The sequence below is a fragment of the Solanum lycopersicum genome, chromosome 12, assembly GCF_036512215.1.
Source record: "Solanum lycopersicum chromosome 12, SLM_r2.1".
Taxonomy (NCBI): domain Eukaryota; kingdom Viridiplantae; phylum Streptophyta; class Magnoliopsida; order Solanales; family Solanaceae; genus Solanum; species Solanum lycopersicum.
The window spans coordinates 64,285,978-64,301,592 of record NC_090811.1 but is presented as its reverse complement, the minus strand read 5'-3'; the positions used below and the strand labels follow the sequence as shown (position 1 = coordinate 64,301,592).

The window sequence follows — 15,615 nt, the reverse complement described above, 5'->3', positions numbered from 1 at the left end:
AAAAAAAAATTAGCTAAGTGGTGTATATATATCTCTTATTTTGTTTCAAAATAAGTGATCAGGGAACAAAAGGATACAACCGATTTTTTTTAAAATTTTGTTCTTATTTAAATAAAGAAAATTTTAATATAATCAAGAGACTACTAAAGATTACTATACATTATTTTAAGGAATTTATTGAGGGTAAGTTAGTAAAAATATATCTTATTTTCTATGAATGAGTAATTTTCTCACACACATGTTCAAGCTAAAAACATCATTTATATATTTTGAAAAGAGAAATTTTCACATAGAGCATTCAAAATAGTTTAATCATGTTTTATGGTTATAGTTCACTAATTACATTTCGTAGCTATATGTTACGGGGAGGATAGTGGCGAGCGAGATTGAGAGAGGGAGGAGAGAGATGAGTGAGAGAAGGCGGACAATGGAGAGAGAGGATTTTTTTTGTGTGTGTGTGTATATATATATATATATCGAATCATATATGTATACCTGTCAAAATAATCTTATATATGTAATATGTATATCAGTTGTATATATGTAACTATTATGTATATGTATCAATAATTGTATTTGTATATATGCATACATATTGAATTCGTATACAATTTAATCGAGTTAAAACATTCGTATTTATATATTTAATTTCTCTCTCATTTTATACAAACATAATTATATATTATATTTATATAACTTGTGTTAGAATAAAGCGAAAGAGAAAGACAAAAGAGAATTGAACAAAAGAACATTTATATTTATACAAGTATCTTAAATAGTTGCTTAATATGGTAAAATTGATTAATAAGTTAAGTTGCTAATCTTTTTTTTTTAAAAGAAATCATCAATATCAAAAGATAAACTGACAAAGAAAAAAAAAGAGTTTTTGAAAAGATACTTTGACAGGCCCCATACAAATTTAAAAAATTGACCCAACACCAAAAAACACCAATAGTGTTGGGCTTCACCTCGTCATTCAGTGCAAAATATTTTATAAGAATTTTCACATATAGCCACTTAAAAATAGATTAATTACTCTTTATAACTATAATTTAATAATTACAATTTGTAGCTACATGTTATAGGGAAAAGAGAGGCGAGCGAGATTGGGAAAGAGAGGATATTGTGAGAGAGGTGAATTGTATATGTATATCGGTTAGATAATTATATATTATACATATGTATTTGTATATATGGGAAGCGAGATTGAGAAATGGAGTATAGCGGTGAGAGAGAATGGGAGAGAGAGAGAAGAGAGGCGAGCGTGAGAGGGGAAAGAGTGGGAGAGAGGTGAATTATATATGTATATTGGTTAGATTATTATATATTATACATATGCATTGTATACATGGAAAGTGAGATTGGGAGAGGGAGGAGGAGGCCAGCGAGATTGGGAGCGGGAGGGGAGAGGCGAGTGATAGGGCAAAGAGTGGGAGATAGGTGAACTATATATGTATATTGGTTAGATTATTGTATATTATGCTTATGCAATTGTATATATGGAAAGCGAGATTGGGAGAGGGAGGAGAGAGGCAAGAGAGATTGGGAGAGGGAGGGAAGAGGCGAGCGAGATAGCAAAGAGTGGGAGAAAGGTGAATTGTATATGTATAGCGAGCGGTTAGATAATTGTATATTATACATATTTATTTGTATATTTTGACGAATTATACATATACAAACGTGGTTAATCATACAAACTCGAAGTCAACCCATGTAAGTAATGTCTTTTGATAACCGCGAATGGTAATTATGGCAAATTATAGCTATGATAAGTAATTAAATAGTATAAATTTACTTAACTGCGTAATTTTTCAGATATTTTGTGTACACTTCTAATTGTTGTTATTTTTAACGATCAAATATAATCTTATAGTCTTTCATGTTTTGCTCCCAATATGGTGGAGATAGTTTGAATAGAAAAAAGCCAATGCATTTTAATCTTCAATGCATTATTTTTGTATAATTTGTGTGTAATTAGATGTCTAAATAATATATATTTAATGTATAATGTATATGTGCTAATTATATATATATATATATATATATATATATATATATATATATATATATATATATATATATATATAGTTTGTTTGATCTATTTTTACTTGACGCAACGATTAAAAAAATGAAAACTTGACGCAGCGATTAAAAAATGAAAATAGACTATATATGAAAAACTGAAATTTAAAAAGATGCTAAAATTGGAAAGAATTATTCTTTTTGAAACATACACTTTATATATATGTTTTTATAGTCTCTCTCTATATATATGCTGTATCTATTATATACATTATTATCAATAGATTTTTCATATACACTTAATGTGTATATATATAGAGAGAGTACTAGAAATTTTGTAATTTTTTCGAATGTAAAAATTCTTTAGAGAATATGATAAAATAAGTTATTTATTTAAGTAATTTCTTGTTAAATTTGAACACCATATTGTTATACTTTTGACGTGATATACACATTATAAGGCACATACACTAAACTAGGCACTCCTAAATGTATTGGCCAGTGGATTATAGGTTCTCTTTTTTACTAAAGTAAAAAATGAAAAAAAAAAATCAATTCCAAATATTAAAAAAATACTTATTTTCTACCCCCATGGATTAATCTTTAGATTTTATGTAAATTAAACTATGTGGTAGAAATCTACTAATCTTTAATTTTCTCAAATCAAATAAATAAATAGGCATGAAAGGATAATTTTTTTATGTAAATTTCTTCAATTTTTTCCCCTTAGATTAAGTTTGTAAGCTACCAAGTGCCCTTGTCTGATTGTTTAATTACTTTAAAAGTAAAATCACTTTATCCTCTACATTTTTAAGGGAATTAAAAAAAAAAGGATAATTCACAAGTACCCCCTCAATCTATGTTCGAAATTTCAGAGACACATTTATATTATACTAAGGTCCTATTACCCCCTGAACTTATTTTATTAATAATTTTCTATCCCCTTTTTACCTATGTTGCACTATCTTGTGGGCCCAAAGTTGATTGACTTTTTTTTTTTCAAGCTAGTGCCACGTAGGACGAAAATGAATAGAAAATTACTTATAAAATAAGTTAAGACGGGTAATAGGACCTTTATATAGTATAAGTGTGTCTCTGAGATTTCGGAGATAGATTGAGGGGGTACTTGTACATTTTGCCAAAAAAAAAAACCCTTCATTTCTTGAATGAAAACAACAATTCATCTAATGTTGAATAGCAATATTTTCTCAATCTTTATTCTTGTGATTTTCTTTTTTAGAGTCACACGATAAAAATTTTGATTAACATTTATATATCATGTATTTTTTTCATCATATAGATATGAAAAAAGTTACAATTTATAATACTCTCACATAATTTTTAAATATCTATTTTTTTGAATAAATATCAAATTAATATAATCTAATTTAATATTAAAAATTAATCAAATTAACTATTACGCACAATTAAATTACGGATGGAGGGAATACCCCTTAACCTTTTGATCAAAGTCTATGAGAAAAAGAAAGCCATTAAAAAATAATAATTCAAAAGAATCCATTTTTGAAGAATTTTTTTGTTTCTACAAAAGAAGTATTTCTTTATATAATTTTTTTCCATTTTAGTTTAGGTTAGTAGTAGATTTATTTTAAAGGGTCCTATGAAATGCATATAATCCATGATGGTTTATATACATATTAATTTTGTTTCCTTAAATTTCGAGATTGATATCTTTACAAGATAAACAATAAATTTTTTACATATATATATTAATTTTTTTCGGATTTGATTATTTTTAGACGGTAGATATATTTTTATTATTATACTAAATATAAAATATATATTTTAAAATTAGCCAAATGTTTGAATTTTTCATAACAAAAATATTTATTTTTCCAATAAAGCTCATTTCACTTCTGGAAAAATGTTAAACTTGAAAATATTATGGCACCTAAAATCTAGGTTTAATAAAAATTGTAGATGTTGAACATATCCTATCAGAGCAAGTTAAATTATACTAATTACTATAAATATTTATCCTTATATTACTATTATAAGAAAAAGACTTTAAAAATAATTTTCTTTTCTTACACTAAATCGAAAAATATGATTCAATAAATTATCAATTTGTTCCAAAAAGGATCCTTTCATCGATATATATTTTTTTGATTATTTAATCGGTAAAATAAATGTATAAAAATATATAAGATATTCAATGTCTAATATTCATATAATAAATAATATCCATAATTCCTTAAAAAGCTGAATAAATTAACTGTATTACTAAATCACATCAATTATATTTAATGAGATTAATTATTTTCTCTCCATTATTATGATTTGAATAATTTTAACAAACGAGTTAATTTTTATATTTTATCTCGAGATTAATATTCGGACAAAAATACAAATACAAAGAGTGGATAATGCAACGTGGACAGTATTTGGTACAACGTGTTAAGCTGATGACAACCACACCCGAATATCCCACCGACGCCAAATACCTCAATTCTACTTTACCCATTTTCCCGAAAAGTATAAATACTTCTCATTCTTCACCTTCCAATTTTTCCTTGCCCTAAAAACTTCCCCTTTTCTCTTCAGCCGCAACACTTAACTTTCATCTATAAATCCATAAATTATCCACTTTTTTCCACTCAAATCGCCTTAAATCAGCTCAATTTAGCTTTTTCACGGCTGAAATCTGATCAATTTGAAGTTTTTTCGATGAAAAATGATGAGTTTGAGAGTTTTTGTGAGGGTTTTGTTCGGTGGAGAACAGTGAGGTGATGGAAGCTTTGAAAGGACCTGTTTTGGTTGATGTGGATGTGTCTAAGCTTATGGGATCGGAAAGTTTTAGTGGCGGTGCTAGGAAATTGGAGAGGCCTTCTGTTGCGATTGCGCCTTCTATTGGAAGGATCAGTGGTTCAGTCAGACGAAAAGGTATCATTTCCCCTTTTTTAATAACTCTTGGCCGGAATTAACCATGAAGAGATTTTTACACTGTTTGTCTGGTAAGGCCGGTTTTCCTTATACTGGGTCACCTCCCATCATTTCTAGGTTAATTGTGTAAAAAAGAGGAAAGTTTCTTTTTCAGGGTTGAATATGGCTTATTTACTCTTTACCAGTAAGAACTGACATTTCTTTTTTAATTTTTTGTCATAAAAGTTAGCTTTGGTTGTTATGTACAGTTTATGGAGGTTTAGTGTAGTGTAAGATTTTATGGGTAGATAGATGTTATAATTTGGATATTCTCTTGAACTAACTGAAATTGCTATAGACGGTTAATGGCAAGTTAAGATGTTGAAGTTTCTTGAGATGATTTTTACTCTTGATATACCCAGTCTTTAAGGGGAAATTGTTTTGATCTGAATGATATCACTTACTGTTAATAGCTGGATACGGTCAACTATCTGAAAAAAAAAGGTCTGGGTACAGTGTACACTGTTGTGGAAGTTACTAACTGGTGAATTATGTAGTTCATCACAGGACAGTATGAACTTATGAATGGGAAAGGTGATTTTCTAGTAAAAAGATGTCATATGTGTTCTTAGAATGGTTTACGTTGAAACCATTGAACATGTGTATATGTTGTTTTGGTATTTTTTCTGCAACACTAAAGCAGGTAAATGTACAGACCTGAAAACATGTTATGTTATACTGCTAGTGTTGCATCCTATTTAACTCTCTATTCCAAATATGGTTATGTGAGATGTAATTTGTGCTGTTGAAACCTCAGAGCAAGCTTTTTGGAGTAAGATGCCCCAGAATGAATTTGCTGGTCAGCAATCCAGACATCATGTTGAGGATGCTTCAGAAGACCACAGTGTCGGGAAGACGAGTACTGTTCTTCCACTGACGCTTGGGCTAGAGGCTGCACAGTCACATCGGAACTGTGGGAAAGTGGGGAGAAATAGTACTTCTAATTCTAAGAGATCAAGGATAATGCAGATGGATGCTCCTGTAAATAAAACCGGTGAAGACGGAAAAGGCCTTTCTACTGAGATTTCCGCAAATCTTACAAATTGCAAAAATGGAGGTAATACCAATTATATATGTATGTTCTTCAATATAGTTATCCAGTCTTGACTTCAGTTGTGATAGACATTCACAGATGACACTGGAATAAATGCCTATGGTTCATGTATCTTGGTTTGATTTCAAATGTGTCTCCTAGTTGATGATATTTTTTGGTCAAAATCTACTCTATTATAGTGACACATATGGTCAATAGCTTGCAACAGAAATCATGTGTCCAGTATTTTCAGTGCGCACCTATTTGGATAGAGCTATTATTCCTCGGCTTTTCCTTTTTCATTTTTCCTTCAATAATGCGTTTTCAGGATTCACAGTGGCATGGAACAGGTTGAGCTCATGGTTTTATTGTTTCTGAACATCACTACAGTCCTATGATACCCTGTGTTAGTTATGCTTGAAAACTTCAAAGAAAGCAACACATTAGTTTGAGAAAATTAAGAATTCCAAAAGTTTCCCTTTCAAAAAGTGCACTTCTTTCTGATTAAGTTGGAATTAGTTTGAGAAGAAGGCTATTGGACACTTCCCCCATGCCATTACCTCACTTTTCTACAGGCTCCCCAATACTTTGTTCGTTACGGAAATGGTACACTTCTTTATCTAAGGATCATATTTCTTCAAAGCATTGCTGGCAACCTAATCCTACGCGATTCAGAGTATATGCCCCTCATTGTACTAACCCTTGAAGAGTTGTATGGATAAAGCCACTTTTGAAGTCGGTAAAGGTTGGATCATCTTAACAGATTGGTACACTAATAAAATCCTGTGCGGATAGAATCTAGAATTTTGATGCCCCAGGAAAGACTCTCGAAATATATTATTAAATCAGTAACATCATAAGATGTAAACCTGTAAAGATTGAATGTGGAACCCACTCCGTAATCTAGTTTTCATTGCATTTTTCTTTGGGGGCAGCTTCAATTGTAGGTAGTGAATGTGCAAATGTGCTAACATGCTGAGTTGCTGTATATGCTGTTACCATTTAAGACTATGTAGAAGCTGAATTTTATCTTCCATGACATTCAAACTAAATTGCTTCTTGTTTCCAAACTAGATATGTGGTAGTTGTGTTGCTTATGGATTCGGTTCTGACCTTCCTATGAAGCACATTGCTGATGAATTGGCTACGATATGTTGCTGATTATATTTATCTGTCTTATAGGAATGTTTGAACCACAACCACCAGAACAGAAACTGCATTACTTGTTTAAAGAAGCTTAAAATGTAATTGGAGTATGGCTTGTTTAAATACTTCATGTGCTAAGAAGTACAGAAATTTCGCCAAGGGTGTTCAAATTTTAAAAAAGGCGATAATTTTATTTAGCAGAGTGAGTGCACAATACATTTTTTTTATTGATCAGTGGGGTGCACCCAAATTTTAAAATTAGAATTACATATAACTTAATGACTAAATAATACAGAAACTTAAAATTATAAAATTATCGACGGTATAAATCAAAACTGATGGATAAAAGTCAATATTTTTTTTAGTTACTAGTTGAAAATACTCATTCTAGTTCATATTACGTGAAGTGTTGAGACTTTTTCCGTGATTCAAAATAACTGAATGTTTCAAAGTTCGAGAGAATTATTGAAACTTTTTTTCTATATTTACCTTTTTTTATAATAAAATTCTTAACTATTTTGCATTTTCAAAAAATATTTTAGAAATAAGCAAAAGTATAATAGTGGATAATGATCTTTAATTTTATCTTTAAAAATGATTTCTTGAGAATGTGTTATACCTAATAATTCACTTAATATAGATCGAAAATATATAGAAAACAATTAAATCTTAATTACTAGGTTAATCAATTTAAGGCTAGAAACATATAGAAGATACGGGGCAGCTATTTCTGTGTTTTTTCTTTTGTTTAAAAAGAGATTGTGTTAAAGAAACGCAGCAAGGGCGGATCTTTTTTTATTTTTTAAAAAAGAGTATGTTAAAAAACGCAGCAAGTGAGGTTCGAACCACAGACCTCATACACATAAATGAACACGCTTACCGCCAGACTAGCATCCTTTGTGGTGTCTTAGGGTGTTTAATTAATTATATTTCCAGATATTAGACAGTATTCTACCTATATACACTGTATAACTTTCCGGTAAAGGGTGTTCGGCTGACCACCCTTTCATAGCTGTAGCTCCACCCTGCTAAGAAGTAAGAAATATGCTTCAGATGATTGTCGTATTTTGCAAATTCACAACCAACCCAATGAAAAACTACTTACTAAGCATTTTTCAGTCTTCTATTTTATAAGATACTTAAAGATTGATATTAAAGAAGTGATGGTATTAAATGATAAAAGTGGAGAGAAGGGGCCATTATCCACCTAGTTTTGGACCCGTGTGCCAGCCGATACTTGGAGATTTTCAGTTACCATAAAAGAAGAAGATCAACGAAGTATTTTGAAGGACATATGTCAGCCTACTTGATCAAAAAAAATGTCAGCCTAATTTCTCTAATCTCATTGGGGGGGACCTCCTGTCTGTACACTGTTGAAATTGCTCCCCTGTACAAGTCAATAGAATATACTCTCAACACATGGATACCACTTTGCAGCAATGTCAAATTTGTAGCTGGGAGTTGGTATCTTCCACTTATAAGATTAAGCTGATGAGAAGGGCCTGCTTTAATATTTTGTATAGCGTTTAATATGTACTTATATTTGCATGCTATTAACCCTTGAAAGAGAGCGTGTTAATAATTTTCTGTACAGTGTTCGTTCATTCTGTTCCTATTCTTTTATGTGGTAGAAGTATGTTTGAGCTATTCTATTCTTATAAGCATCTTTGAATTATCTGTTCTGTAGGGTATGTTTCTTAATGCATAGTTCTGTTTTTAAGTTTCTGTGTCAACGGTGCTGGTGACATGATATGTTTTTGTAATTTGTTCTTATTTTGTTAGAGAGGACTCAAATGCTTAAGCAAAGGCAGAATTATAGTGGCAAGAGAAGTGATAAAAGAAATGGCAAAGTTACCAAAAGTAATTTCTCTCTAAAGAGTTTGGTTGGCTTCGGTTCAGCTACTGGAGGAAGAAACTTTCTCGGTATGTATTGTTCCATCTCTTCCAAACACTTGTCAGAACAAAGTGAGCATACATGCTAAGTGTTTTAGTACCAGATTTACGACCAAAGAACTATGTTTTTCCTTTTTAAATATTTGAAACCTGCATTATCCCATGAAAATAAAATCAAACTTCAGTTATCAACCTTCCCTTTTTTCCACTTTCACAAGGCTCCCATACTTTCCTTTTCCAAGTTTTTATGCTAGTATCACATGACCGAAATATACATACTATAATAGATATTATGCAATTATTAATATTGTATCAACTGCTAAGCCTTTTTAAGTTTTATTACCTTTTTTGCCCTTAGCAACTAGCAATTAACGTTAGGTTTTCATGTTTGTATTTCGGCCGCACTTTATCCTTCTCTTCCAAATTCCAATTCCAAATTCGACTTCCAGCCTCCAGAGTCCAGGCTCCAGCGACCGCCGACCAACAACCAGCGACCGCGACCGCGACCTGTGACCAGCAATTTCAACTTCTGCGATTTCAGGTTTTCAGTTTCTAGTTCTAGATATTTGATCGTACTTTTTGGATTCCATGCTTTCAACTATGAATTACAGTAAAGAATCAATCTAAATTCAATGACGACTACATCATCCTACCCAAAACCACCAGTGTTGCATACCAACACCTTTCAAATAACTCCAAGAAATGGATACCCATCACTATCCATTCCATTTCCAACACCCCTTCAAGTCCAACTGCTGCGGTTACAAGTTTTCTTCTTCCATTTTCCTTTTTATTTTTATTTTTCTGATTTTCAATAAACTAATTAAGTAGTGTGATAATTGAATTTAATAAACCGAGGTAACAGGGTATTAAGACAATCGGCATGGGGTTCCGTACCTTATACTGTTCAAAGCGATTCTGAATTAACCGTTCCAAATTACAACAAACCGAACCGAATTTGTGTTCGGTACAACAGTTTCAAGAACTGAAAACCAAAAAAACCGAAACTGAACCACATTGCCAAATGCCCTGCCTTACTTTACACTGTTAACTACAGTTGTTAAATTTTTTCCCACATCATCTCTTTTCTTCTCAAATTCATATTTTTGACATGGTAAATTGTATAGTAGCCATGTGTTTTCGTTTCTGAGAGCTTGTGTAGAGGCTTTGCCATGTAACGCAATTAATCCAAATCAGTGCGCACATAATTCTTTCCCATCATCTGGAAATCCTTCAATATATGTGCTAGAGTTTCCTCCACGAAATTTCACTTTCCAGTTTCCAACAAGGTGAATGGTATTTTCATTGATCTACTGATTTTTCATGAAGTTCTCAGCGTACTGTTGACTGAGTCAGTACATGGTTGGTTCACTTTGTCGTTCTTGATGATTAAACACCAAATGTGTAAAGCATACATTTGATGCAAATTTACTTGATAATCTTATTAAATACTTTTTGTAGATGCATGTGTGATGTGTTTGCCATGTTTTCTGAAGGAAATATAGAGCTAAAGCACAGTTGGTATAATCAGTGCGTGCAAAACACAATGTCAATGAAGACAAAATTACTAAATTACTTCCTTACCCCAAAAAAATGAAGGCTAAAGTTACAACTTTAATTGAACCAACTGCCAATTTAGCAGCATTTCTGTGACAAAATATCTCAGCCAAAACCCACAAGAAGTCTCAAGTCACTGCAATTTGTCTGTACCAGATTTACTTTTATAGAAGATATTTTGACTACCAAGCAGGTTGCACTTTCACACTAGCACATCACATGATGCTTGTTTTATGCAGCTTTTGGACTCTGAATTATTTGGGTAGAATATAGCAGTACATCTGAACATTCCATACGATTGACCTGCATTCAGTAAAGTAACTCATGTAGAGTATGTCCACACTAGCTTTTGTTGTAACTTGGCATTTACTTCTTGATTTCTTCATATGTAGTCATAAAGTATGCTGTCAGTTATCACTAGTTTTTGCTTTACTCTGGAACTTATTCGGTTAATCGGTACATTCTTTGGTTATTCTTGGTGTATAGTATTTACCAATGTGTTATACCATAAATGTTCTGAGAAAATAACTAGGGATATCTGACTCAGGAATGTATGGCTTGAAATCTGATGTCATGGATGTCACTAAAGATGTAGATGATCTGCCTTTGAGGGAACTACTTGATGGAACTTATAAGTGTGTACCTTCTCCCAAAGATAGGAGAAACAATGCGTCAAATTCAAGTGACAGTCTCATGCAGTTGATTAGTAATGCTAACTCCGTACTTCGATGTCAGAAGTCTGTACAGATGCAGCATTGTTCTAATGTTGATAGCAAGCTCTCTTGTCGAAATGATGGAGACAAGGTAGAGACCAGGACAGATAACCTGTCTTCTTCTGATCAGGTTAGTGTGTAAGGTTATTTGTTTCCGAAATTGAATCTTGACAGTTGACTTGATCAAGCAAGCCTGCTTCGTGTCCTAAGAGTATTACCCCCTAAACGGAATTGTTGAGTTTGAACTTTTAAGTACAAGGTCAGACCATCTAATTTCGGTATGCATTTGGACATGGGTTACTTTACTTTTTAAGTAAAATCTACATATTAGAAACTTCGCAAAAGTACTACAAATCACAATAAATTGTAACTGAAATTACCAAAATAATATTTGAGAATTTGTAGCCAAAGGAAACACCGACTGTGAATACCAATGCCAAATAAAACTGGACCCTGTTTTTGGGTTCACAAGGTAAAACAAGATAACGTCAGACTGTCAGTATCCTTTAATTAAAAATACAAGATAATGTCAGTATCGCAAAAGCTCACAATCTATATTATTTTTTTCTTTTCTTCTCAAAGGTACAGGAATACAGTTCCAAGGTTCACTCAGTTCCAACAATGTGTCATGCTCCATTGTATACACCAAAGGATGTGTTGGAGCGCCTTGCGCTTGCACCATCCAAGGATTTGGATTCTTTACTTGCGGATACAGTCAAGTTTGCATCTTCAAGAAATAGCAGTGATCTTCGACTAAGCAAGCCATCATCTCAGCGAAATGGCTTGCCTCCTTTTTCTTGGTCACATCCGTGCTCTGGGCATCCTAAAACTGTTCCTGATTCAGCTAAATTATCTACAAATAAGATGGTTTGTCAAGGTAGATGGGTAAGAGTGGAAAACACTTCGACTCCTCTGAAAGGTTCTACTGGTTTCCTTGAGGAACTGCAAGCACTCACTGACATTCACAAACTAGTTCCAACAGGAGTTCAAGTGTCTGGGCCTTTAAAAAATGAAAATGCTTCAACAAACCGTGATAGCCTTACTACATGTGAAAGAATTTCATCATCACTAGCAGCCAGCAACACAGTTTCACCAGGTAAATTTCTCAGGGGCTTGAGTATAGGAGTCGCTACATTTTTTTTTTGAATGAATCATGTGCTTTTGTGCTTTCGGCATTCCACTAGAGGGATACTGATGTACATTTTGTGTTGCATGTTCTCTTGCTTTATGATTGGTATTCTTTGTTTTTCTATGTGGAACCTGTAGGCACTAATCAAAGAGTTGTTTTATTTTAAAATCTACCCATTACAAGTTCCTTAAATAATTTATAGTTTTCCTGCCACTATTGTGGACAGAGACTTCATATGATCAATCTGTATTCTCTGAGTTCCTACGGAATATCCATCGCGTCACAACATTCAAGTTGTTCTATGATTGCTAGTTTCTTCAGGTTGCCGAGTATTATGTCAGAAGAGTAATAGATTTTTTCCCAATCATACTGTATGATATCAAGAAATATACAGTATAATATCATGCATTGATGCACATTTCTATTTTAGCTTCCATGAAGTGTTGGGTATTGACAAAACTATATTTCATGCACGCTGTCCTAGATATTTCCATCCTTATGAAGCTCATATTGTATCTGATGATAGTAGTTGAATCTCCAGGGGCATTGGCTGCTGCCGAGACGCTTTGCATGATTGCTACAGATTCGACGCCTTGCAAGATTGCTACACATTCATTGAAGCAGAACACTGAGGTGACAACCAAATCGCTGAAGAAACCTTCTCAGAAGGGCGGCGGCGGCATGAGAGCATGCAAATTGACTGAGAAATCTGAAAATCAATTCATAGCACCAAAACCAGTGGTGGTCTCAAATAGTCTGGCTGAAATTGCTGATGGGATACTTCCATCGAAGAAGCTTCGTCTTTCAGTTAACTTCAAAAAGCCTGATAGGAAAGGACCGGTACCTTGTTCAGCTGAATCAATAAGATCAACTCCTGTCAAATCTTCTAAGGAATCTGACGGTTTCAGTAACAGCTTTGTAAATAAACCATGTACGACGTCCCCATATACAAGGGTGATGGATAAGGCTTATAGTAGTAGCGACCAGAAGCCGAGGAAGGTAGCCAATGGAGCGGAGCCAAGGAGATGACAGAATGTTGAAGAGCGAACTGATTATGCAGTGAATCAGACAAGAACTGTTACTGTTGCATTTGTCTGTTCCTTCTAACTGCTGTTCGACATGCAAAATATGGTAGAATCTGTATAGCCTGTCACATGGAAGAAATGAATGTTGTAATCTTATGCTGGGCTGGGTGACTTGGGATCATTGTGCTTGTACCATTACATGTTACATGGATGCCAGACACATCGATACGCTTTCAGCATTGCCTCAGTGTACATCATTGATGAGGCAATATGGTAGAAAAGTTCTCTATGTAGTCTCTGGTATTCCGGAGGTATTCGTTACGTGTGTGTAAATGTATTCATTATGTGATATCTATGGTCAGGACATTTTCATACTCATTTCTGTTGTAGGTTCATATAGCTCATCTTATTGCGTCTTCTCTCCCCGCTTTTCTACTTTTTCTAATGGTTGATACTGCAATGGTAATAAAGGCTAGATTCATCTAAGCGAAAGAAAAAGTCAAGTCAAATAGGACGCAAACTTAAAGTGGATTCATTTGTGATGACAGAATAAAGGCTAGATTCAAGAAAACAACAATCATCCATAGCCAGATTCAACTATCTACTTTCTTGGAGATGCACACTTATCTCAATTATTAGAAAAAGAACAGAAGGTGTTTAAAAAGAAAATAGATAACACGTTTATTAAGGAATAATAACGATATTTTTGGATCAAAGAATAAATCGAGTTAAGTTAAAAGGGCAATGTTAGCTCTTAACAAAGAATAAAAAGGACAAATAGCTCAGAGAAAAAGAAGTTTTACCTTTCTTTTTTTTTGAGATGGGGTAACCTGTTATAAAATAGAAGAAGACAATAAGACATGCAGTTTCATAACAACAATTAAATTATTTTTATACAAATGAGTACGTATCACTCCCAACGTCTCAGAACAAAACATTAATACGCCGTAAACTAACAGTAGTGTGTTTGATACATTGAAAATATATATTATTATTTTAAAAATAAGTAAATTTACTACTTATATCTTATAATGCTGGATAAGTAAAAATAAATAAATTAAAAAAATCTAGTTTAATATGTATAATCTAATAAATATTGAACTTGGAAGGTAGAAATACTGCTCTCAATATCAATATAAAATTCACTTGAAATCACCTAAAATTAAGACAAGAAAAGGCAAAAATTACTGTTTAAAAAAATATAAAAAGATGAAAAATGTACGTTTGCGTCTGCCGGGAGTCGAACCCGGGTCTATTGCTGGAAGGCAATTATCCTAACCGTTGGACTACAAACGCTTATTGTTGGATGGTTTACATTTTTCCAATTAATTCTTCCCATCTTGAAAATGTTAATGTAAACCTGTCAAAATGTGCTGATCCAACCCTAACAGGTTAGAGAGTTAAATGACGGGTTGACCCTTTTAATTAAAGTACCTATAAAATAGCAACCCAACCCAGCTCTAAGTGGGCCACAGGTTGGGACGGGTTGACCCTTCAATAGAAAAATGAACAATATTACTCTCTTAGAAAGAGTATCGGACATTGATGTCTATGAACACGACATCAATACATAAAAATTTTCATTTATGAATTACGCACTTCGGTGAATACTTACAAAAAAATACAGTTATGAATCACACACGTTGGTGAATACTTGTAAAAATACATAATAGTCAATGTAAGATTTAGTGAAAATATGTTGATCGTGCCACCATACTTCCCACGAGAAACTAGCTAGTTCATTGATAAAAACTTTACAAAGATAAGACTACTAAATATATATATATATATATATATATATATATATATATATAAGGTATTTTTAAATATTTATACCCCACGGGTTGGTCTCTGAGGCTTGCGGGTTATGCCTATGAGGCTAACGGGTCAAATGATGTTGAGCTAAAAAGTCTCGTTCCTAAATGAGCCAAAAGAATTAGGCCCAACGCCACTAAATTCAAGGTTTGGGTTGGACCGGCCTAGCGGGCCAAGTCCATTTTGACAACTCTAATGTTTACGCTCACAAATTGTGCGAGACTTCTTGTTGTTTTATAAAATCGCAGATCAACAATTCGTGAACAAATATAGATACACCTAAAGTTAACAGCCTAGCGGGCCAAGTCCATTTTGATAGTCTAATGCTTACGCTCACAA

General features: G+C 33.0%; 1 protein-coding gene across 2 annotated transcripts; it reads left to right on the top strand.

Moving 5' to 3' along the window:
* The first annotated feature begins 4,463 nt into the window (after positions 1-4,463).
* On the top strand, positions 4,464-13,839 carry LOC101261498 (uncharacterized). 2 transcript variants are annotated; one of them, XM_010316192.4, is made up of 6 exons: positions 4,464-4,926; positions 5,723-6,022; positions 8,927-9,067; positions 11,142-11,437; positions 11,896-12,403; positions 12,978-13,839. In XM_010316192.4, the coding sequence occupies exons 1-6, from the start codon at positions 4,773-4,775 to the stop codon at positions 13,463-13,465; spliced, it is 1,887 nt and encodes a 628-aa protein (XP_010314494.2). In that variant the 5' UTR covers positions 4,464-4,772; the 3' UTR covers positions 13,466-13,839. The 2 variants fall into 2 exon arrangements, with proteins under 2 accessions (XP_010314494.2, XP_004252575.2); XM_004252527.5 differs by having other exon boundaries at positions 11,890-12,403.
* The last annotated feature ends 1,776 nt before the right edge of the window (positions 13,840-15,615 follow it).